Here is a 21,983-nt window from a genome sequence, read left to right on the forward strand (position 1 = left end):
TGAAGGAAGAGGGGGCAGCCGCTCACCTGGACAGAGAAGGCTAAAGCAGCCCTTGCTGCTTAGGGGGATTCTTGGCAAACCCTGCTGCCCTTTTTTCCACTGTCCATTTGTATCAGAGTTCAGGGTCAGCCAGAGCAAACCTCTCCAAGCACAGGACTGGAAGAAGGGGCTGGCGTGCTGAGCCCAGCTAGACGCTGGAGCTCCTCTTACCTATCCTGCAGTCTTCCCCCAACGAATTGCTGAGCCAAAAGTCCTTAGCTCCCTTTATTGCTTGTGCATCTGGCTGCATTTGGCTTGTCTCCAGGTGCTGTGACAAATCCTCCTCTGGGTGTGTGTGTCTCTTCCCTCCCCCCCCCTCCCTTGAAATTTGGATACATGTGAAACAGTTTTTCCTGTGATGCTGCTATCCTGCCTGAGGCATTTTCAGGAGCTCCAGGTCTGGGACAGCTCTTTCCTGCCCCCTTGCCCCTCCACCCCGCACTGCCTGGCTCCAGCAAACTCCTGAGTAATGCACTGTCTTTGCACTCTCCAGTCTCTTCCCAGCTTTCTGCTGCAGATGGCGGCTGGGGGCTTTCCGACCTCTATTCTTTTAAATCCAGCAAAACAAACGGAGAGACAGTGCACTCAGACTGTAAGGTTCAGAAAATTGAGAAGGAGGTAGCCGAAGGGGCCTTGCATTTCCTAGTCCATCCCTTGGTCTATCACTCCCTTGCTAAACTTCCCAGACATTCTCTTTCCTTATAGATACCTAGTGAGTGTGTCACATTGGTCTCGGGTCCAAAGATCTTCCCTAATTTCCTTTGTTAAACTTAAACCAGTTTACTTCTCCTGTCCCCTAGAAGTGTCCTGTCTTGGTGTAGGTATTATTATCCAGTCAGAGTTATTGCATTTTCCACCCCTAGCTTAAGGGGAACCACCATCATTACTCTCATCTTCTCTCATAAATTCATCATTCTCTGGTCCCTTGGATCATTTCAGCTCATCTTCCCTACCCTTTTCTGTCTGTTCCAGTGTCTGCATTGGGAGTGAGGGCACCGCTGGGCCAAAGGCCTTGCTGAAATCCAGAGATCACAATCCACCGGGCTCCCCATCTCTGTCCAAGAGGGTAGTTTTGTTATGTAAAAAGTAGTGACCAGATGACTGTGTCCTAATGCGCAAAGCACCAACCCACACTGGCTGTTCCCCTCCTTCAGTCACCACAAACAGACTCGCAGCCTGTGGTTTCTAGTCAGTGGTGCAAGTAGAAATCATTTCTTGCTGGTACTGCACTTATGGGAGAGACACAAGGGGGGGCACATGACCACCTCACGTGACCCTCCATGTGATTCTGCCCAGCCCGGGGCCCCGTCACACTCTCCCTGTCTCCTCCGACACCCCTCTTTGTACATACAAACATCAACATGCTTTACTACTCACTTTCCCCACAAATATGTAGTATTTGGTTTGTTTATATGGAATATGGGAGTTGGGTTAGGAGCCATTTTGGCATATGTCTGACTTATTAAAAGACAAATATTAAGTAGAACTGTATCCTGAACTTCCTTTATGGGAACAAACTCCTGAAACTCTTACCAGACTACAAAAGAGGTCCATAGCCATGCATATAGTCCCATTGTCTTTAGTGGGATTGATCAAATGATTAAGGGTTTACAGAATTAGGTTCCAAGTTTTGTAAATTGTTCTGGATGTAAATTGTTCTGACAATGCCTGAGCTGTCAGATCAGAAGGAGCTTCATTCGAATAAAGGTGAGCAGATGTGTGATAAGTCTTACCTCTGTTGTTAAGATGAGGAACATATTTTCAGCAAAGTTCTTGGCAGATTCCTGAGGCAGCTGGTTTAAGATAGTCAGTGTCCGGCATTATAATCTTGACTTATAGTTCTCTCACCCACAAAGCTGGAAAATGAGGCATTTATTTTCTTTGTTTTGCTGCTCCAATTCCAGTTAACAAAATGCATGTTAGACTAGTTTGGCTGCAAAGAAGAATTCTCTATACACTGGGGACAACATCTAATTCCTGTAAGGCTGCAGAACTGGGCTGACATCAGAATCCAAACATCCTCTGGTCAGTGCAGGCAGAGGCACTCCTCTAATGATTTGGACCTGATGTGATACAGTATGGAAGTCATGGATAATTCAGATCAATGGGGAGAAACAGAATCAAAAATACAGTTTAAACACTTTCCGTCCCCCTGTCCCCCCACCCTTCCCCTCTTAAGGACCCCTGACCAACTTAACAGCACAATACATATGCTAACAAACTTAAACAAAGGCTTTGTTTAAGTTTGTTAGCATATGTATTGTGGTTAAAGCCATATAAAGAATGAATGCCCTCCCTAGCTGGAGCAGAGCACAGCCCCACCCCTCCTCTGGAGTGGTGGGGGCTAGCCCCAAATCTTTCTGGTACCCTGTACCCGCTTAAAATCTCTTGCGGTTACTGCGTACTGGAGGGTACTGCGCTACTTGCACTCTTGTTTCCAGTACTGCCTGTGGTGGAAGTCAGGCTGAGAGATCAGGGATTACTGGGTTACCTTTGTCCAGCGGACAGGTGGGAGCCATAGGACCCCTTCTCCCATCCTTCAGCACCTCACTTGATTTGCTGGATTTGTCAGATACGTTAGTGATGCTGCTGTTCCTCTGGTGCATTGTCTGCTCCTGGGCCTGTGGGTCTGGATTGCAGCACCTCCCTCTGACTTGGCTGGAACACAGAACTGTGGGAAATTCAGCCCTCTATTCAACCACCTTCCTCCTGTTTAGCTCAGCTCTGGTGCTAGAGGCAGGGCTGGGAGTGTGATGATAAATTCTTATAACACACGCTGGGTCCCTGACAGGATCACAGGCTGTGACTGACCCACCAGTAATGTAACTGTTCCTGTAACAAGCTGGTCAGTGTGTGTTATGCAGCCTGCTGTACCTGCTCCACAGCCCCAGCCTGGCTTTCTAGCTCAAACTGTAAAGATTCCTGCTTTCAGCTGTGAAGTCAGGTGTTGGCCAAGACTGAGGCCATTACCTTTACACAGCCAGCACATCCACCTACGTTAACAGTTGTCATCGCCTTATCTGTCCCCTTCAGCAGAAGGAGATACACAAGCCTGTGTCCAGAGAGTCAGTCTTTGTATCATTGGCATCAGCATCACCCTGGACAGGCTCAGTCCTGTAGCACACTGCCTTGCCCAGAGGCTGTGACTCGTGCTCTCTCAGATTATCTGGTGCCTTCAGTGTGGTGTAAGGTGAACTCCACCCTTCCAAGAGCCCCGCTGCAGTACAGCTAGGCCTTGGCTGCCCACTGCAGGCACCGCCGTGGCATTTTTCAAGGGCTGTGGTATCTTCTAGCCGATAAAACTGTCCCCAGAGCACCGTGCACTGTGGCTTTGGCTCCCCACTATGACTCTCTAGGCTCCTCTGAGCCCCTTCAGTCTCTTCCTGTATTTGCATCTTTCCTTCTGCTGGGTATTTCTCCCTCCTTTCCCTTCATCCCTGCAAGCAGAGGAGGGCTGTGCTATCAGCACATCTTCATTGCTTCTGTTTGCAGAGGGAGCCCAGAGCTTTGCTCTCCAACCCCACTGATAGAGACATCCCAGTGTTTGGAGGAAGCCGCCAGCCCCACATCGTGGTCAGTGATCCGTAGCAGACTGGGGGCACAGCCTCTTTGCACTCCTCTGTGGTGCTTCCAGCCTGCCTGAGTGTGGCCCACGTGCAGGAGTCCTGGGTGTATGGCTAACTCTGCAGTGTCAACAGATGATGTTTGATCTTCTGACTAGTGAGGAAGCCTTGATCTCAGGACTGAGAATAGACGCCTACAGGCTGCCACGTGCCCTGGCTGTATTTCCTAGCAGCAAAGGGGGATGTTTCTGAGCACTTCTCACAGGCTCTTCTGTTCACACCACATGCCATTAAGGCCATTGCTGTACCCACTGCTGTTGCTTTATATTGCTAAAGTCTCCCTCATCATCTATTCTCTGAACTCCAGGCTTCTCTGTCTGCAGCTCCATGTCAGGGCTGAGCAGGGGAGATAATGCCATGCTGCAGATGGGGGCTTACTGCCAAGCTAGTCGTGGGTCAGTTGAGGGGCAGAGCTTGGTCATAGATTACATCAGCAGGTTCGCTCAAGGCTGTGTTGGCAGGACCAGTCAGGGCATGGCGGGCCTCCTGGGCTGATCTGATGGAGGATGTTCTACTGTTACGAGACAGCCAGACTCAGTAGGAAGAGGAGGGCAGTGGCCCTGCATGTCCTGGTTGACTTGCTTGGTTGCGATTCCTCTTGCTTGGGACCGTTTATGGGCAATGATGTTACCAGAACTGGTCATGGCAGGCCTGGAGATTTGACAGCCCGCATTGTGTGCCACATTTGTCATCCTGGCAGTGTTCCGGGCGATCAGGGGTGGTGATTGAATCCCCACTCCCAGAGCAGGAGGGCTGTGTCAGCAGTGAGGAAAGGGGTCATTGTGCAATGAACCCTGTCTATCAAGTGTCTCCCCAAGCAATTGGAGAAATGGATGCTTTCTCCTGATGCACGGACAGCCTACTCCTCTCACCTTGCCAGGTGGACCTGCTCCCCCAGCCTCACAGTGATTCGCCTCCAGCTTTCCAGCAGTGGGTGCCCACATGATTACCCAGGCCCCTCTTGCATCCTAGGGTGCTAAACCACCTGTTTCCTTCCCAGTGAGGGGCTCTCCTGCTGTGCTGCTGACCTTTTGGCCTTGCAGCATTTGTGCCCAGTAGTGCGTTGGAGCGTCACAGGGACTGAGCCATCAAAGACGTGCGCAGAACTCGAGCTGGCAGCACTCTCAGCCAAGCACTAAAATTCTTAAAAGCAAACTGTCTGGGGGACAAACAAATGCAATGACGGGAGTAAGCGGTTCAGCAGGGCAGGGTGAATGCACCAGCTCGTGCTGGCTGCAGACCTGAGAGCGTCTCATACCAGCTCTGCAGAGCCCTGTAACCTGGTGGGCAGAAGGTGCCCTCCCAGGGGTTTAGGAAGGATATGCACATGCTCCTGAGCTTTGGGAGGGTCCCATGCCCAAAAGTTGGCAAAAAGTTCAGCAGGGGGATGCCCACCCCCTGGGAGGACCTTTTGGTGGAGGATGTCTGTTCCCTGGCGAGAGCATAGGCAGGGATGTCCACGCCCCAAGGCTTATGTCCCAGTGTATTTTTTAGTGTTTTAAAGAGTGAACCCAAGATTGTTCCTTACGCTGCTGGTGAGTCAAAGCTGGCTTCCCACAGACTCGGGATGTGGGACGCTCCTGTGAGATTATCCAGTCTGCCCGGGATTGCTTCTGCCAGGATATTGCTTGACACCCAAAGCCAGCCTCAGCACTCCCCTGCCCAGCTTTCAGTGTCCCCTGCTCAAGCTGGCACATGCCACAGCCAATGCAGGGAGTGCCCTGCTCTCAGGGCTTGTGATCCCCCCTAACAATGGGAAGAGAAGGAAGAACTGCATTCCAGTTTTGAGCATACAGGAGATTCTGCTCCCAATTCCCTCCTGGACAGGAGCTTTCCAAGCTGTTGACTGCTTGAAGAGGGTCACTGTGGACAAATCACTACTTTGGCTTCATCCCAGCTTCCAAAACTGTCCTGTGGTCACCTGGAGTGTGGAGCTGTGGCTTGTTCAGGGTGGGAATGTGTTTGACTTGTGAGTGTCCGGGTCTGGGGCTCCTAGGAGAGGTGAGTTGCTGTCTCTGGGAATGCACAGTGCACTTGCTGGGAGAGCTAGGATCCATGGTAGGTCCTGTCCCCACCAGTCAGTGTTTCGTAAGGGCCAAGTGGGCTCCCTATTCCAGCTGTCTGCGGCACTAGTAACTGCGCTGGGGCCCTGTCAGAGAACACACTCTGATTCACACATGGTCTGCACTCGGGATTTTCCAGGACTAGCCCAATTGGGGCTATTTGGAAAATAACCCACTTCCCTCTCCCCACAACGCCCATTGCCTGGAGCAGAGGTGTGGATTGCAGAGCAGTAATCCAGGGGGCACAATATATTCTCTTGCCTTTGCCCCATACCCTAGGAGAGATGCACATTCACCAGCTCAGATAGCCAGAACTGACCTGGGAAGCCAGCAGCTTCTGTCTGGCAATGGGATGCAGAAGGGTGGCAGAGAGCAGCTGGGATGACACAGGGCTGTTACCTGACTTGTAAATGTTCCTTGTGTTCCCTGTTTGCAGATCAGCATCTTCATGACGCATCTGTCTAACTATGGGAACGACCGGCTGGGGTTGTACACTTTTGAGAGCCTGGTCAAGTTTGTGCAGTGCTGGACCAACCTTCGCCTGCAGACTCTGCCTCCTGTCCAGCTGGCAAAGAAGTACTTTGAAATCTTTCCCCAGGAGAAGAACCCGCTGTGGCAGGTGAGTAGGCTGTTCTGATCTTCCTTGGCCATTCAGGACTCCTCTCCGTGGCCTCTTGCAGGAGGCTGCTCTCTCTTTGGAAGGTACATGGAGAGGAAAGGGTTGCCATGGTGACACTGCCACTCCAGCGCCCAGAAGGGTCGAATGCAGGGGCTTGGTCCTTGTTGCCTCCCTCCCCAGATCCCAAAGACACGACGTTGGGAGAAGGGAGTGATGGGCCACGCTCCTGGTGTGAGCTGTGGGGACAGAGAGAGCTCTCATTGGCCTGGAGGGGGTCCCAGGTACTTGGCTAGTTGAGGATGTAACTGGGGGGAAGGAATGTCCATGGGGCCAGAAGAGCTTGCAGGCATGTTAATGTGACTTATCCTGACGTAATTTCACAGTATAGAATTCATGTTGGTTAAATAAAAACATGCTTATTTCATTTCATCCCAGCACAGCAGCTCTCTGCATGTTAATAAGCAGATGAAATGAAGTGAAGGTAATGGGGTTGTCAGTCTGCCAGAGCTGCTGTGCTGGGATGCAGCAGGGAAGGGATTGCTTCTCAGCCCAGCAGTGATGATGGGCCCACATCTTGGTTACTTTGGACAGGAATTGTGGGTAGCACTTTCAAAAGTACCTAGGCTCCTAAATCACTTGGGTGCTTTGGAAAATGTTCCCACGGCTTAGTCTGTGCAGTGCAGCCTGCCGGCACTCAGCAGAATGGGGATGTAGCTGTGAATTGTTCCTTGTGTGTTACGCTCTATCCGCAGGAGTCCTCATCAGCTCCCTTGCTAATATTAAAGCCTGTTCACTCTGTTGTGCAGAATCCCTGTGATGATAAGAGGCACAAGGATATCTGGTCCAAAGAGAAAACATGTGACCGGCTCCCCAAGTTCCTTGTCGTTGGACCCCAGAAAACTGGTAATTGTATAACTCATTTAAAGATAAACTCCTGGCTCGGCTGCCTCCTATGCAGACAGACAGTTCGTAGATTTGTACAGCAGCAGCCAGTGATCACATGTGATTAGGGTCTCTGGTTTGTCCCACCCAAAGTGCAGCACCTCCATCAGCACACTGCTCCTACCACCCTGCTGGGGCATAATCCGAACTCGCAGGGAAGAGCCCCACCTGCTAAGTCACCGTGAGAAGTAGTGCAGGCTCTTGGTTTACCCACACGAGTCCTGACCCTCTTTAGCTGAGCCAATGTGCCTCTCTAGTGCCTTCCCAGTAACAGGTCTGCGCCCTTTCACGCTGACACACTGCACAGGGGTCTGGGACCAGGTCTGTACATGGGGTCGGTAACTCATCTGGGATTGCTGTGGGCAGTGATTTGGCTAGAGAGGTATTGAGCTGAGCCGCCACTTCCAGCAATGACAGGTGCCAGCCATTTGTGTAGAATGGGGGCCTCAGTCCTATGGGTGAACCTCTTCCCAGCCCAGCTGCAATCCCTCTCACATGAGCCATTGGGGATCTCTGCTGGTGTGCCTGTGCCCCTGGCAGCTCTTGTGCCCTGTGCTGTGCCACACTGTTGCTGCGTAGTAAGGATACCTGGCTTGGCCAACTATCAGCATGCTGGAAGCTCTCAGCAGAGTCGTCAGGAGACGCCAGCCTCTCTCAGTACCCTGGGTGACCCCGGCTCCATTAATTGTTGTTGTTCGTTATAGGCACAACAGCTGTGCACTTCTTCCTGACCATGCACCCAGCGGTCACTAGTAACTTCCTGAGTCCAGCCACCTTTGAAGAGATCCAGTTCTTCAATGGGCCCAACTATCATAAAGGAATTGACTGGTAAGCATCCTAGCTCTTGTGCTCCCCTATAGGGATCAGTCGTCATGTTGCATCCTCCTGAATGTCCCTGGGCTCCTTCCACCTCGAGCGTTTTAACAAGCCCTCCGTTTCTGTCTGGCACGTTGCACCTCTGGGTGCTCACAGTCTCACAAGAGCTCACTCTGTTTCTCCACTTGCTACGCCCCAGCTATACACCTGCTAGTAAGCTCAGCTTTTTCCTAAACTTTGAAAGCAGAGTCCCGTTCAGGGAAATAAAGCCACGCATGCCCCTGCAACCCTGCACGTGCTGTGAAAATCTGCCCAAGAGCAGATTGGGGAAATCTCCATAAAATACTTGCTCTCCTTTGTCACATGCTCTGATGTGTTGATGTTTAAATTATTGTCACTGGCATCTGAGGTCTGGGCTACATGCAAAGGTTTTGCTGGCATAGCTAAATTGGTTACAAATGTGGCAAAAACCCAATACTAAAAAGGGGTTGCCAGTATAAGTCCTTTTGCCAGTGTATAGCTAAGTTTGTTTGGTGAAGCAGTGAGTGGTCCAACTCGTGCTTGTGGGCCGGATGTGTCCCACGGGCCGATTCTTTCCAGGCCTGAACGTGTCCAGCTCGACAAAATGGCGTCCTCCGTGTGGCATGGCCTTGCATGCACAGTACATGTGAAGTCACACTGCTTGGAGGACATCATTTTGTAGAACACGTATTTATATACATGGCCTGTGGAAGAGCTCTAGACAACTGCATGCAACCCGCAGCAGTGAAAAGGTTGGACCACCCAGAACCAGCAAAAGCACTCCTTTGCCAGCATAAGCTGCATTTCCACTAGGCGGGTTTGCCAGTATAGCTATTCCAGCATAGCTAGTGTAGACAAGGCAGTTGTGCCCAATTAGTGCCCACTGAGATGGACAGGGCGGTTCACACCACGAGAGTTATTGTTCCACGCTCTCTATGGAACCAAGCAGATGTCTTCGTCTCCTACACTTGGTTTGGTCGGTCAGTTGGTCTGTCTACATGGGGAATTTTTATACTGCTCTAGTTATACCAGTGTAGACCCCTATGTGAGCACTCTTGTCCAGAACAAAAGTATCCACTCAGGGAGTTAACGGATATAACTCAAGATAACTTTAGAGTGAAGACAAGCCCTACAGTTCTTGTATGTATCCTATCCCCCTAGTATATGAGTACCTCACAATCTACAGTGTGGTTATCCTCACAGCACTCCTGTGAGGCAGGGCAGAACTCGTGTCCCTGTGGTACAGAGGGGGGAAGTGAGGCACAGAGAGACTAAATGACTTTCCCAAGGTCACACAGCAAGTCAGTGCAGAGCAGGGAATTGAACCCAGATCTTCAAGTCCTGGCTACATGCTACCCACTGGGCCATCCTCTGTTCTTCACACAACAGTTAGAGCAGTGTTCCCCAACCTTTTCGTCTGGTGGGCGCCAGATGAAGAACCGTGGCGGCAGTGGAGCATCCGTGGAAATGGCGCCAAATTTCTCTGGCATTTCAGCGGCAACGGCTCTCAATGATGTCGCTTGTCGGCGACAAGTGGCGTCATCGAGAGGTGTCGCCGCCGAATTTATGCAGCATTTCGTCAGCAACGCCTCTCGATGATGTCACTTGCCGCCAACAAGTGACATCATCGAGAGGCGTCGTCGCCGCAACGCCGCAGAAATTCGGCAGCACTTCGGCAGATGCTCCACTGCCAGCCAGGACGCAGGCGCATTTAGATGTCCCCGCAGGCGCCGTGGCGGAAACCCCTGAGTTAGAGGTTCCCTTGTTTTCACTGAAAGCAGAGACCGTGGGAATAATCCTGAGGCATGTCTGCATCCTCAGGTAGTTCCAGGCACCACCCGAGGGTGCTGTGCCCTACATGCAGGGCAATGTCTGCGCCCCTTATTGCATCCCCCTCTACTCCACATTAGACCCTACTCGTTCCCCGTTATCCCCGTTCTATGTCATCCCCTTATTGATTCTCCATGAGTCTGGCCACCCCAAGCTCCTCTGCATGCCTTCTACAGTCCTGAGGTGCCAGCAGGCTGGTTTGCCCCGTGCCACTTTTCTGCTGGGGTGTGCTCCTCACACGTGTGCCATCGGGCTCTCCTGGTTTGCTCCGCTTGACAGGTACATGGAATTCTTCCCCATCCCCTCCAACGCCAGCACAGACTTCATGTTTGAGAAAAGTGCCAATTACTTTGACACAGAGGTGGTACCGAAGCGTGGCGCGGCCCTGCTTCCACGAGCCAAAATCATCTCCATTCTGATCAACCCAGCCATCCGAGCCTACTCCTGGTACCAGGTATCGCTCCTTCCCGGGGGGCCCTGGGGAGGGTTGGAGATCTGCTCCAGTGTGGCATGCAGCCCCTGTATGAATGGATTTCTCCTGGGAGGCCGGGCTGGGTTAGTACTGATGGGAGTGTGTGGATTTATTCACAGGAGAACTGGGGTGTGTGTGTGCTGCCCAAGGGCAGCAGAGAGCAGGGGGCTGCATGCACATTGGCTAGGGAAGGGCAGAGTTCTGTGTTCTGACCTCCTAACCATGTGTTTGTTTCCCAGCACCAGCGCGCTCACAGCGACCCTGTGGCTCTCAATTACACCTTCTACCAGGTGATTACTGCAAAGTCCCAGGCCCACCTGGAGCTGCGCAATCTGCAGAGCCGTTGCCTGCTCCCTGGAATGTATTCGACTCACCTGGAACGATGGCTGACGTATTACCCCTCTGGGCAGGTACAGAGCTCTGCTGCGCTTGGCAGCGTCTCTAGTACTCGGCAGAAGGTTGTTCTGGATTAATGAGCAGCTCTGGGGACGAGGGTCAGAAAGCCCTAATGCCTAGGGCTGGGTGTCACAATCCTGAGTGAAGCATGGTGCACAGGGAATGGGTTCAGAGTTCAGCTTGGTGGCTGTAGAGACAGGAAACTCCCCATCTGTCTCATTCTCTCTTCACTTTAGCTTATGACTCTTTTTGGGGGAGGGGAATATAAACTGCTGCTTCCTTCCCTCCATGTTACCTGATAGAGAATCAGGCTGACATTGTGTCTATCCAATCAGGATCGAGTGTCTACAGGTTTCCAAGTGCATGTGTGTACTAGGTGGCTGAGCGCGCAGACAGCACAGCAGCGTTAGGAGGTCCAGGAAGCACTAACTTACTGCAGCATTAGGTTCTCTTGCTTTTATCTTGGCAGTGTGTCCCCCTGCCCAACTGGTGTTCAGCTACTGTCGTGATACCGTAGCTTTCACCAGAGGTTTGGGCTCTGCTGCTTGTCACATTCACTTGTTTCTTCCCCATCTCATGAAGCCTGTAGTGCTGCTGAGTGTGGATTTTTTTGGAGAGGTATCTGGAGTCCCCAGACTACTGAAGTCTGGAGTGCAGCCGGCCTTCTGTTTATAGATTTCTAGGTTGGTCAGCGCAAACTACAGCTCGTTTCCATCTCTGAATCTGCCTTCATTGTGACAAGACATTTACAAACTGTCCCGTGTGCTTGGAGTCAGAAAACATTTTAGCAACTTCTCTTTTCTGACAGACGTAAAGCAAGATTGCCTGGATCTTGGCTTCTGTTGCCAGAGTTATTCTCAGGTGGTGTATGAACCAGCAGATCCCATCATGCATTTTCAGGCACTTATTCCCTTCAGCAGCAATAGCAATAGTGGTTCTGCTTCCCAGAAAACGTAGTACTGCTGTAGTACTAACAGGCAAAGGTAAAACAAAGCCGGAATCTGTGTTCATGGCCTTGTTGCTGTCGGAGCAGAGCCAGTGCCTGACAAGAGTAGATGAGTTGTGCAATTGCAGTGAAGTGTAACAGATATTAACTCCTCTAAGGCAGTATGTTGTCCAAGGAGAGCCCCGGCCCTGGGCTGTTCCTTCCACATCTCCTGGAGAATTCTGGCTTAAGCCAACAGTTTGCAAACCCTGCCAGTTAATTCAAATGCAGCAACTGGAAAGCCAACAGCAGCATCCCCAGCACAGGAGACAGGCTAGTGCTTTCATCTGGTGGTCAGAGCCAGGGAGATGGTGGAAGGAGTCTGTCCTGCATAAAGTGTGCGGGTACATCCCTGGGCTCACATCTCGCTGACCAGACTGTTTGAGCAGATGAGAGTGAAGAGAGGACAATACCCTCTTGCACTTAAAATGATGTCAGGACATAATACAGCAAGAAAACTCTTCAGCCGAACTAATCACAACCACTTTGGAGCATTGTAAAAACATGGAACTTCGGAACCCTCCTGCTCTGTACAAAATCACCTGTGCTCTCCTTTCTGGCTGACTTTGCATTTCTCTACAGAATGAGCATCAGAGCACCCACTATCACACCGGGCAGGGACTAGAACTCTTTAGAATAAGACTGTGGCTGTCCCTAGTGGGGAGTTAACTTGAGTGATCAGCACTCAAGTTAGCCTGGCCTGGGGGTGAGCAGCCATACTGCCAAGCTCTACTCAAGGTACTATGTCCTCACTGGTACTGCTATCCCTTGTGTGTGTCACTTACTGCGGGGGGCATATCCTGTGGTTGTCAGCGCTGCAGTAAGCTGAGCCACTCTATCGTCCTTTTCTAGTCAATTGAAGGAGACCTTGTTTGCCCTTCTTGGGAATAGTGGGAGGCGCTGGAAGCCTACTGGCACTGAAATGATTTAGTCTGTGTCCTCTCTGCAAAGTGGGCAGGATACCAGTCTGAATGCAGCAGCAGCCCACTAGCCCATGCTCCCAGAGAAACCAGCTAGCCCAGGTTTAAAGCACCATTCAACTCAGAGCGTTTGTGGGGGGACAGGAGTGGGGCTAGGGACAACACCCAAGTAAACTCTGCAATAAAGACATACCCTGAAGGAGCTGGTTATGCAAAAGGACATGGATATGTCACCTTTGGAAGACTGACCCAGGAAATACTGCTTCTCCAGGACACCACAAAGGGCACGGCCCATCAGGGAGAGAAGCAAAGGGCTTAATTACAAGCACAGATCTGCAGAGCTGAGGTCAGGCAACTGGGCTCTGAGTGGAGCATGTGGAGTCATTGCCCAAGTCACAGATCTGCTGAGCTGCAGTCACCCAGTAAACGAGATAACAATGCAAAATAATTTGGGAGAGTGCTGTGGCAGGGATGGATGGAAAGCAATACATTATTTATTCACTGAATCCTCATTATTGCTAGAACTGTACTGTGGACCCGTGACCTGCTGTCTGAGCTGGAAGCCTAGACTTCTCTCTCTATATAAGCATGGGATCTCTCTCCACTTTGCTTTACAAAAGCTACCTACCATAACTGGCAACAGAGATTTGCATAAGATTGCCCCCCTTGCCTGGCTGAAATGGTGCAGTCCTGCACCTTCCAGTCCCATGGCCAGAGTGACTGGGTGGGTTTAATGGCCCCTTTAAGAAAGAACTGGTCCTAAAAACCAGATTTCTTCAAAGAGGAATCCCCCCAAAACCACTAATGGTGTAATGGTTGTACAGCACTGGAGCACAGCTTCCTGTAACTATTTCTTTGGCCTGGGATTCTGGGCACACAAGGAGCAGAGCTTTAGGTCTGCCCTGGACAATGAACTAATTGCATGGAGAAGGATTCTCAAACTTTTTGCTAATACCCCACAGTTCTTTACAATGGTTTGTGTTCATGCAGGTTTATCAGAGTGACTCCATAGGTGAGGGGCAGAGGCCTTTCCATCACCACCTCCTGCCACTAGAAGATACCCACCCCAGATTAGGAGAGGAAAAGCATATAGCCCACTCTGAGGTCAACTTCAGTGTCTGCAAAGAGATACATCGCCTCCCCACAGTGCCTGACCTACCATCAAAATTGCCAAAAGCCATCTCCTTCTGTGGCCAAGGACTTCTGTTTCATTACTGGATCTGGAGTGGTCTAGGGCCCAGCTCCACAGAACTCACGCCAAGTCTTTTCTCTTGGACAATTTCCTCTTCCATGGATAGTCCAGCTAGTACAAAGAGGCTGATAGTTATTGTCTTTCATCCTCTGAGGGAGGGAAATGAGCCGGAGCAGACTGTTGTGTAAAAAGGAAGCATCAGCTGTCAAAAAGGATGCATGTAATTGATGGCTAGCACTGAGGCTAGGTGCTCAGTTACAGGCTGAAAGTTTTGACACCCTGTTTTGAGCTGCTTTTATGTTGTAAATGTTGGTCACGTTAGGACTCTTCTGTCTTCAGCAAAAAAGGTCCAGCACCCAAAAGAGGAACAGCAGCAGCTTTTCCGCTCAGGCTCTTGAGGGTTGGAAGCCGCAGGTGGTAGGGCTCTTGGGGCAATGTCCTGTTCCAGAGGGGCTGCTCTCTGGGTGGTGCCAGAGGCTGACTTAGCTCACACTGAAAGCTTTGTGGACTCTCTCTTTCAGATTCTGATTGTGGATGGCCAGGAGCTTCGGCACAGCCCTGCTTCCGTCATGGAGAACATCCAGAAGTTTCTCGGGGTGACACCACTCTTCAACTACACCCAGGCCCTTAAGTAAGGATTCGTCAGTATGTGGGTACCACTGCTAATATTGCTAGACAGCTGCATTGTGAGCTTGCTCGTGACCTTCACCTCAGGTGAAAGGAGAGGTGGTCTGTCATGAGCTCTGTCCCTGGCCTCTCCTGAGAAGGGATTGCAAGGGGTCTGGAACAGCTTCCATATGAGGAGAGATTAATAAAACTGGGATTTTCAGCTTGGAAAAGAGACAGCTAAGGGGAGATATGATAGAGGTTTATAAAATCATGAGTGGTGTGGAAAAATTGACTAAGGAAGTGTTATTTACTCTGTCACATAACACACAAACCAGGGAGTCACCCAATGAACTTAATAGGCAGCAGGTTTAAAACAAACAAAAGGAAGTATTTTTCACACAACGCACAGTCAATCTGTGGAACTCTTTACCAACGGATTTTTGTGAAGGCCAAAACTATTACAGGGTTCAAAAAAGATAAGTCCGTCAGTGATTATTAGCCAGGATGAGCAGGGATGGTGTCCCTAACCTCTGTTTGCCAGAAGCTGGGAATGAGCGACAGGTGATGGATCACTTGATGATTACCTGTTCTGTTCATTCCCCTCTGGGGCATCTTGCATTGGCCACTGTCGGAAGACAGGATACTGGGCTGGAGCAACTGCTCTGGCAAAATCCTTTTTGACTCTCTGGTAAGCTATATATTAAATTGGAGGCTATATATTATGAGGTGAGGGATCGCTCCCATTGGTGTTGGGTTGGACGGCCTGTTTTCACTGTAGGAGACTGATGGCTCTGATTGAGTCCTAGATATGCCTGAGAAATTGTTAGCAGAGGCATTGTCTCGTGGTAAAGGTTTCATGGTCAGGTCTTGGTTCCTTTTCCAGCTCAGACACAGATATGACCTATGTGACAGCTGACATGTCACTTCATACCCCCCAGTGCAGTAAGACTTCACTTTGGAGAATGGCATTAGAGAAATGTCAGGGATTAGGACTGTTTGGCTCTCTGTCGGAGCAGCTGTGATGGATTAGTGGAATTATAGACACTCCCCCATCTTCAGTTGCCATGGGTCACTGATGACCTGCAACTGCTGAAGCAGCAGAGGAGGAGGAAGCAGTGTTGGTCAGCCTGCAGCCCTGAGAATTCGTGTGTAGTAAGTTGATATGTGGCCCATTTTAAGGACAAGATGGTGAGTTTTGTAGTTCATAGAATATTAGGGTTGGAAGAGACGTTAGGAGGTCAGTTAGTCCAACCCCCTGCTCAAAGCAGGACCAATTCCCAGACAGATTTTTGCCCCAGATCTCTAAATGGCCCCCTCAAAGATTGAACTCACAACACAGGGTTTAGCAGGCCAATGCTCGAAGCACTGAGCTATCCCTCTTTCCTTGTATTAAATCTGTATTTTAATAACATAAGGTACCCATGAGTTGAGGCTTTGAGCACCATGGGAAGCTGTCAAATCAATGTGGCATAAAGGTAGGGTGTTTTTGTTTGTTTTAAACTAATTGTTAAAAAAATCCTACTGGTCTAAGTTCCCAAACAGCCTCCAAAATAAAATTTTCCTGTTGGCAACCACAACATTTTGCCTGAACCTGAACGTGAAATTGACGTGCATTATAACCAAAAGTAAAACTAGTGCTTTTCATTGTCAAAGCCAAGAGGCATGCCAAAAGAGGAAACAAAGTGAGAAACGAATTAGAAAATCTTTGAACTGGAGGCAGCTAAGGGATCAGTAACACAGACTGACATGTTTCCTTCCCTAGGATTTTTAACTGTGTCCCCCCCTTTCAGGTTTGATGAGGCAAAAGGATTTTGGTGCCAGGTGCTAGACGGAGGGAAGACTAAATGCTTGGGAAAAAGTAAAGGAAGGAAGTACCCTGACATGGATTCCTCGGTGAGTAACCAGCTTGGGGAAATGTGCCTTGCCTGGAAGAGGCATAGTGGGTTGAAGGAGAGCGCTCTCAGGAAATTAGGGACAGGTGCAGTGTCAGTGGATTTTTTGAGATATGGGGACTACATGCCAGTGACAGCAGACAGGGCCTTAAATAAGTGCTAGAGCGATGCCTTTCAGGGCAGGAACAGGATTGCATGTACCCCTCGCTAACATGTGCTCTCTCTTCCCCCTGCAGTCTCGGCTGTTCCTCACAGACTTCTATCGGGAGTACAACATCGAGTTATCCAAGCTGATGAACAGACTTGGGCAGCCCCTTCCCACGTGGCTCCGCGAGGAACTGCAGAATTCCAGCTGGAGCTGAGGTGGAAGCCCCTGCCCCAGTGCTGCTGGATGCATGGTGCTGTCTATCCATGGGTATAAAAGCCAGGTGGAAAATACACTATGATGGCATCTCTTGTCAGTCAAAAAACTAGAGAAAAGAGCAGCAGCCAGGATCTTGGGCTGCTGACAGGAGCCCTTCCCCCTCCCGCTGCTGCCTGGTATGTATCATTGCAGGGGGTCCAGCGAGACTGTTGCACCCAATGTGACTCAAGCCTCTAAATATTAATGATTTGTAAGAAAGACACAAAGAAAAGGAAATTGCACAAACTGTAGTGGCTGCTCCAGGAGGACTGTGATCCCAGGGAACATCTGTGGATCCCCACCCAGAGGAGAGCATGCTAACCCTTTGAAGACTGGGATTGTTCAGACTCCTATAATACTACTGTCTGAAATGCTCAGTACCTAGAGGGTTAATGTCTTCCAGTTGTGACAGGTTTGGGGCGCAGCACCTGGCCTTTGTTGTTGATAGCAAGGTGGTAATTGCACTTTCATAGCAGGAAGAGCCACTGCAGCCCGGGGGAGGGGAATCGGGAGAACCCCAGCTTTGGGGAGCAGTTTTAATGCCAGCCATGAAAGGCAACATTCCCTCTTCCTCCTTGCACATGGAGTTTGTTCTTTGGAACTGTGTCCTGCTGTTGGTCACCTGTGTGGCTCCCCTCAGCTTAGGCTCCCTGCTCAGAGTGGGGGGTGTTGTAAAGTGGACTGTCTGGCCCTGCCTGCTGCTGTGCCCTGGGGATAGTGTGTCCGGGGAGCTAGGGGAAGGGCAGAGGCTTGCAGACGTTGTCATAAAGAATCTGTTGTCTTCCAGAGGGAGGGGCATAGAGGTTGCCAGATATGTCCTTTACCTCCTCCTGGGACTGGGCTTGATGAGTTAGACTAAGAGCCCTGGTTGCAAATGCTCCAAGCTGTGCTGCTGGTTCTGAATATAAATGAGGAGCGTGTCCCAGTGGCAGCTTCCTCTCTTGTGTATTTCCCAGGCATTACTGATATGGGGCAGACTGGTCCAGTTCTTTTCTGGGGCTGCATCAGCATCCACATGATGGCAGGTGCCAGAAGATACCAGGCCACAAAGCTAGTTTCTTCAGTGGACAGTAGTGGGAGAGGAATGGAGTGAAACAGGAACATCCTCTGACTAGCACTTAGTTATCTAGCCCATCCCTGCAACAGATCTGGTGCCCGGGAGGATGTCATCTGCTCAAAAGCTGAGTAGGAGCAACCTAGGCAAGATGCAGGGCACTCAGAGCAGAGCGTGTTGATCCTCTCTCGGTGCAAAAGAACAAGGTCCTGGTCCTTGTGAATTAAAAGGGAAGAGACACATTCAGCCCCTGTACCAAGCCTGATAGTTTAGTGAGAGTTAAAGCAGCTCTGCTGCCAAGGCACTGGGACTGGGGCTTCTATTGCAGAGACAATTGTCCAGCTGCACGGGGGAGGGTTGCTTTCCCCTGCCGTCCCTGAGGTAGGCCACACGTGGAAAGAGAATACGCAGAGTGCTAGGCAGTCGCAGGGTACTAATTTTGACAAAATAGTCCCTGTGTGTTTGCCTCTGCTGCGGTCTGGAGTGGTTATTTTCTTTCTTACTGCAACTTCCCCCATCTCACTGCATGGAGGAGAGTGGCTCTGGAAACAGCTTTTTTCACTCCTTCCCCAGCCTTATAGCAAGGGTCCTGCTGCTGCTGAAGACAAATGGCAGGGTCACTTGGAATGGTATCTGACCCAGACAGGAACACAACCTATGGCAACATCTGTGGTCTCCTTTTTTCTAAAGGGGAGAGAAGCTGTTTCAACCAAGCTTTTCCATTGAGCCTTAGGTATTGTGTATTTTTAAATGGTGCATTTACCATTGTATGTAAATGTATATAGTATGCAATATAGTATTTTATTCCACATGCCCTAAAGAAGGGCTAACCTTGTGCAACCAAAAAGAGGAACAAAATAGAAACTTATCTCCCCCATTAGAACAGAGGAGAGCCCCACTTCCTGCACTGGATTCATGTATAATGTCATTCACATTGAATGATGAGAAATTCTTGGCTCTCAAAGCTGAGCACAAGTGTCTGAATAAAGTAGCATTCAGTGGATTCAATAAATGTACCACTTATTTTCTATGAGTTGTGATGGTTTTGAGTGTTGTCCTCTTTGTGGTTCTGGGCTCACCCCCTTCCCCACCACACACATCCCTGGGCTTGGGCAAAGGCAGGAAACAAAGAAGCTACTAAAGCTACAGCTTAGAGTGCCCTAAGCTGGTATTGGGGAAGGGTGTGGTGGGTGTTAGGAATAGGATCATGAAGATGCGCAGTGACAAAAGTGGGCAGATGTTACAACCAGCAGCACCAGTACCACTGAGCCATAAAATTAAATGGGGCAGGCCAGTGAAACAGTTCCCTCCTGTCTCAATACACATTGTGGGTGCTCGCAGTGCTTCATCACTCACAGACCTGCCATGATTCTCCAGCCTGAAGCAGTTGGTAAAGGCTTGCTCTAATCAAGAAACTGCAGGCAGAAGACTTGACCATCCCTGTGCTGCCACCCAGCAGCCCGCCTCACCTGACATGCAGCAAAGAACAGGCTTTTCTTTAGGGCTGGTGCCAACTTTGGAGGTGGTCCAGTACTGCTCAGACATCACAGGCTAGCAGCCTGAGCTTGTTCACAGCAGCTTAGCCTCAATTCAATTACCCCAGCAGCAGGGGGTTGCTATTACACTTCAGAAGCAGGAAGCTGCATTCAGCATAAGCAGTGCAGGTAGCTTTACACTCTGCCTCCGTATAGAACTCTAGTGTGTGTGTTCCAAGAGGAAGGCCCTGTAACCAAGTGTAATATTATCCTGGCCCCACTAAGCGCCCCTAGGAGAGTGCTCTGTGCATTGTCATTACTTCCTACCACTGGGCTTGCACTGTTTCTTTTCCTGTTCCCTTGATTGTTACAGGTTTGAGTCCATGATCTTGTCAAGGCTGTTCATTCAGACTGGAAAGGAGCTCTTTTTTCCAATACAGAGGTCAGTTATTTTACCACACCAACTAATTCACTCCTCCCTTGTATGCTAGAGCCACTGCTCTGGACAAATCACATTTTGTGGCTATTCATATCCACTCTAGTTGATGGAGAAGAGTTGGTTTTAAAACAAACCCCCACGAGCACATTTATTGAAGTAGCCACCCATTCCCCAGCCAAAGCCTTCTAACCCTACAAACACAAAACCAGGTTGGACCTGAAGAACCAGCCCTCTCAGGTTGGGGTGGCCTTAGTATGACCCTGCTAACTTCAAGACTGTCAGTGTCTCATGCTAATAATATATAGTTTACCAAGAGACTCAAAAAAGGTTTGGTCAGAGCAGTTGCTCCAAATTAGGCAAAATGAACATAAGAATGGCCACACTGGATCGGACCAAAGGTCCATCTAGCTCAGTATCCTGTCTTCTAATAGCAGCCAATGCCAGGTGCCCCAGAGGGAATGAACAGGACAGGTGATCATCAAGTGATCCATCCCATCACCCATTCCCAGCTTCTGGCAAACAGAGGCTAGGGACACCATCCCTGTCCATCCTGGCTAATAACCACTGACGGACCTATCCTCCATGACCTGGTCCAGAGCAGCAATGCAGGAGAACTAGATAACTAATCACCAGGAGCTATCACAGCCCAGCACCCTCATAGAGTAACAAGCGAACCCCCACAAATTACTGCAGAGAAAGGAAGTAACCCACACCAATGACCTCTCACAGAAGCTAGAACAAGCCTAAAATTAAAAAGATGCACCCATGCAATCAGTGGAGCCAGGGGGCCAGAAAGCTCTCGACAGCTTAGACTGTATTAACGACGGTCTGATAAAATGACCCAAAAGGAATTGGCTGCATTTGAGTTCTGAGTTAGGCTAGTCTAGGCCATGAGTGCAGCCCACCATTTCTAGCAAATTTAAAGTGAGGCTCAACACATGAAAGGAGAATTCCAGCTCATTTACCTGTCCCTCAAAAATGAAAGCTACAAGACAGGAGCTCTGGGACACTGCCATGGCTGGCTGTTTCAAAGTCACCTTGCAGCAGGGCTGGAATATCAGGAGTCTGTAATCAGTTTCCTTTCCATGTAGGACACAGAGCCATGAGTATAACGAGGCAGGAACGCCAGACATATGATCAGGGTTTTGGTGCAAAGAGTGGACCCCCTAAACAGAGTCACTGGATTAAAAATCAGTTTAAGAAAACTTTTGTGAAGCAAGTAGTAAGAGCAGCTTGCGTAAAGCATTCGTCCTGAGGCTAGTATCTGATTACATCCAAAACCAACCTTCCTCTTGGGAAGCTGCAGGTGACAGAAATCAGGAAGAACCCACCACCCATTGTACTTTAAGGGGTATATTGTTTGCCAGCAGCTTTCCATGATCAGATTCGTGGTGGGGTGGGGACAGCCCTTTCTTAAACATAGCTGCCCAAAGCCTGTATGTGGGCTGGCCATTTTTGGGAGCAGTATGAAAAAGGCGAGCACTAGGAAATGGGCTATATCTGGGCGTAGCCAGGAGAGCAGCTGAATCTGGGGAAGAGGCCATTCTCTGCACTGTGGTAAGAGCCTCTCCTGGGTGACGTTCCCTGCCCCTCTCGATCCTATTGACTTGCACAAATTTCTTGGATGTTTCCAGCTCAAAGGGGAAATACTAGCCTACTAGCAGGAGAGACCCTAACTGCAGGGGGACTTCCCCCAAAGTTTTGTATCTGAGGGTCTGCTCCCAGCACTGGCCCTAGCCCCAGATAGATCGCTTAACTGCACACAGCTTGAATGTGATATGTGATGAGCTCCCGGCTTCTACCCTTGGAGTGGGGAGTTTGTTTACAAACAGCAGCAGGGTGATTAAGATAACAAAAGGCATAATTAAAGATAGGAAACCAAGGGTAGGACTAAATGGTGAGACTGGAGCATGGTAGATAGCAGTGTTCCCAAGGGGTCTGTACTGAGACATAGTCAAACAATCTGGAAAAAAGGGTAAACAGTGAGGTGGCAAAATTTGCAGATGATAACAAAACTACTCAGGCTAGCTAAGTCCCAGGCAGACTGTGAAAATAACAAAAGGATCTCACAAAACTGAGTAACAAAATGGCAGATGAAATTCAATGTTGATAAATGCAAAGTAAAGAACATTGGAAAACATCATCTCAACTATACATATAAAATGATGGCATCTAAATTAACTGTTACCACTC

General features: G+C 49.8%; 1 protein-coding gene and 1 long non-coding RNA gene across 15 annotated transcripts in view; one reads left to right on the forward strand and one right to left on the reverse strand.

The window, feature by feature from the left end:
• Window positions 1-18,906, forward strand: part of NDST2 (N-deacetylase and N-sulfotransferase 2) — a 240,307-nt gene extending 221,401 nt beyond the window's left edge. For all 14 annotated transcript variants that reach the window (XM_030568395.1, XM_030568404.1, XM_030568393.1 and 11 more), the window contains 8 exons: window positions 6,162-6,344; window positions 7,151-7,247; window positions 7,991-8,114; window positions 10,233-10,407; window positions 10,665-10,835; window positions 14,440-14,549; window positions 16,318-16,420; window positions 16,656-18,906. In XM_030568395.1, coding sequence (XP_030424255.1) covers window positions 6,162-6,344; window positions 7,151-7,247; window positions 7,991-8,114; window positions 10,233-10,407; window positions 10,665-10,835; window positions 14,440-14,549; window positions 16,318-16,420; window positions 16,656-16,781 — 1,089 coding nt within the window. In that variant the 3' untranslated portion in view covers window positions 16,782-18,906. The remainder of the gene's footprint in view (window positions 1-6,161; window positions 6,345-7,150; window positions 7,248-7,990; window positions 8,115-10,232; window positions 10,408-10,664; window positions 10,836-14,439; window positions 14,550-16,317; window positions 16,421-16,655) is intronic.
• LOC115654315 lies at window positions 1,529-6,155 on the reverse strand. Its single transcript, XR_004001163.1, has 2 exons — window positions 2,531-6,155; window positions 1,529-2,102 (listed from the first exon to the last, which is right to left on the reverse strand). It is a non-coding gene; the product is annotated as an uncharacterized LOC115654315 (long non-coding RNA).
• Window positions 18,907-21,983: the final 3,077 nt, after the last annotated feature.

The sequence above is a fragment of the Gopherus evgoodei genome, chromosome 7 (assembly GCF_007399415.2).
Source record: "Gopherus evgoodei ecotype Sinaloan lineage chromosome 7, rGopEvg1_v1.p, whole genome shotgun sequence".
Classification (NCBI taxonomy): domain Eukaryota; kingdom Metazoa; phylum Chordata; order Testudines; family Testudinidae; genus Gopherus; species Gopherus evgoodei.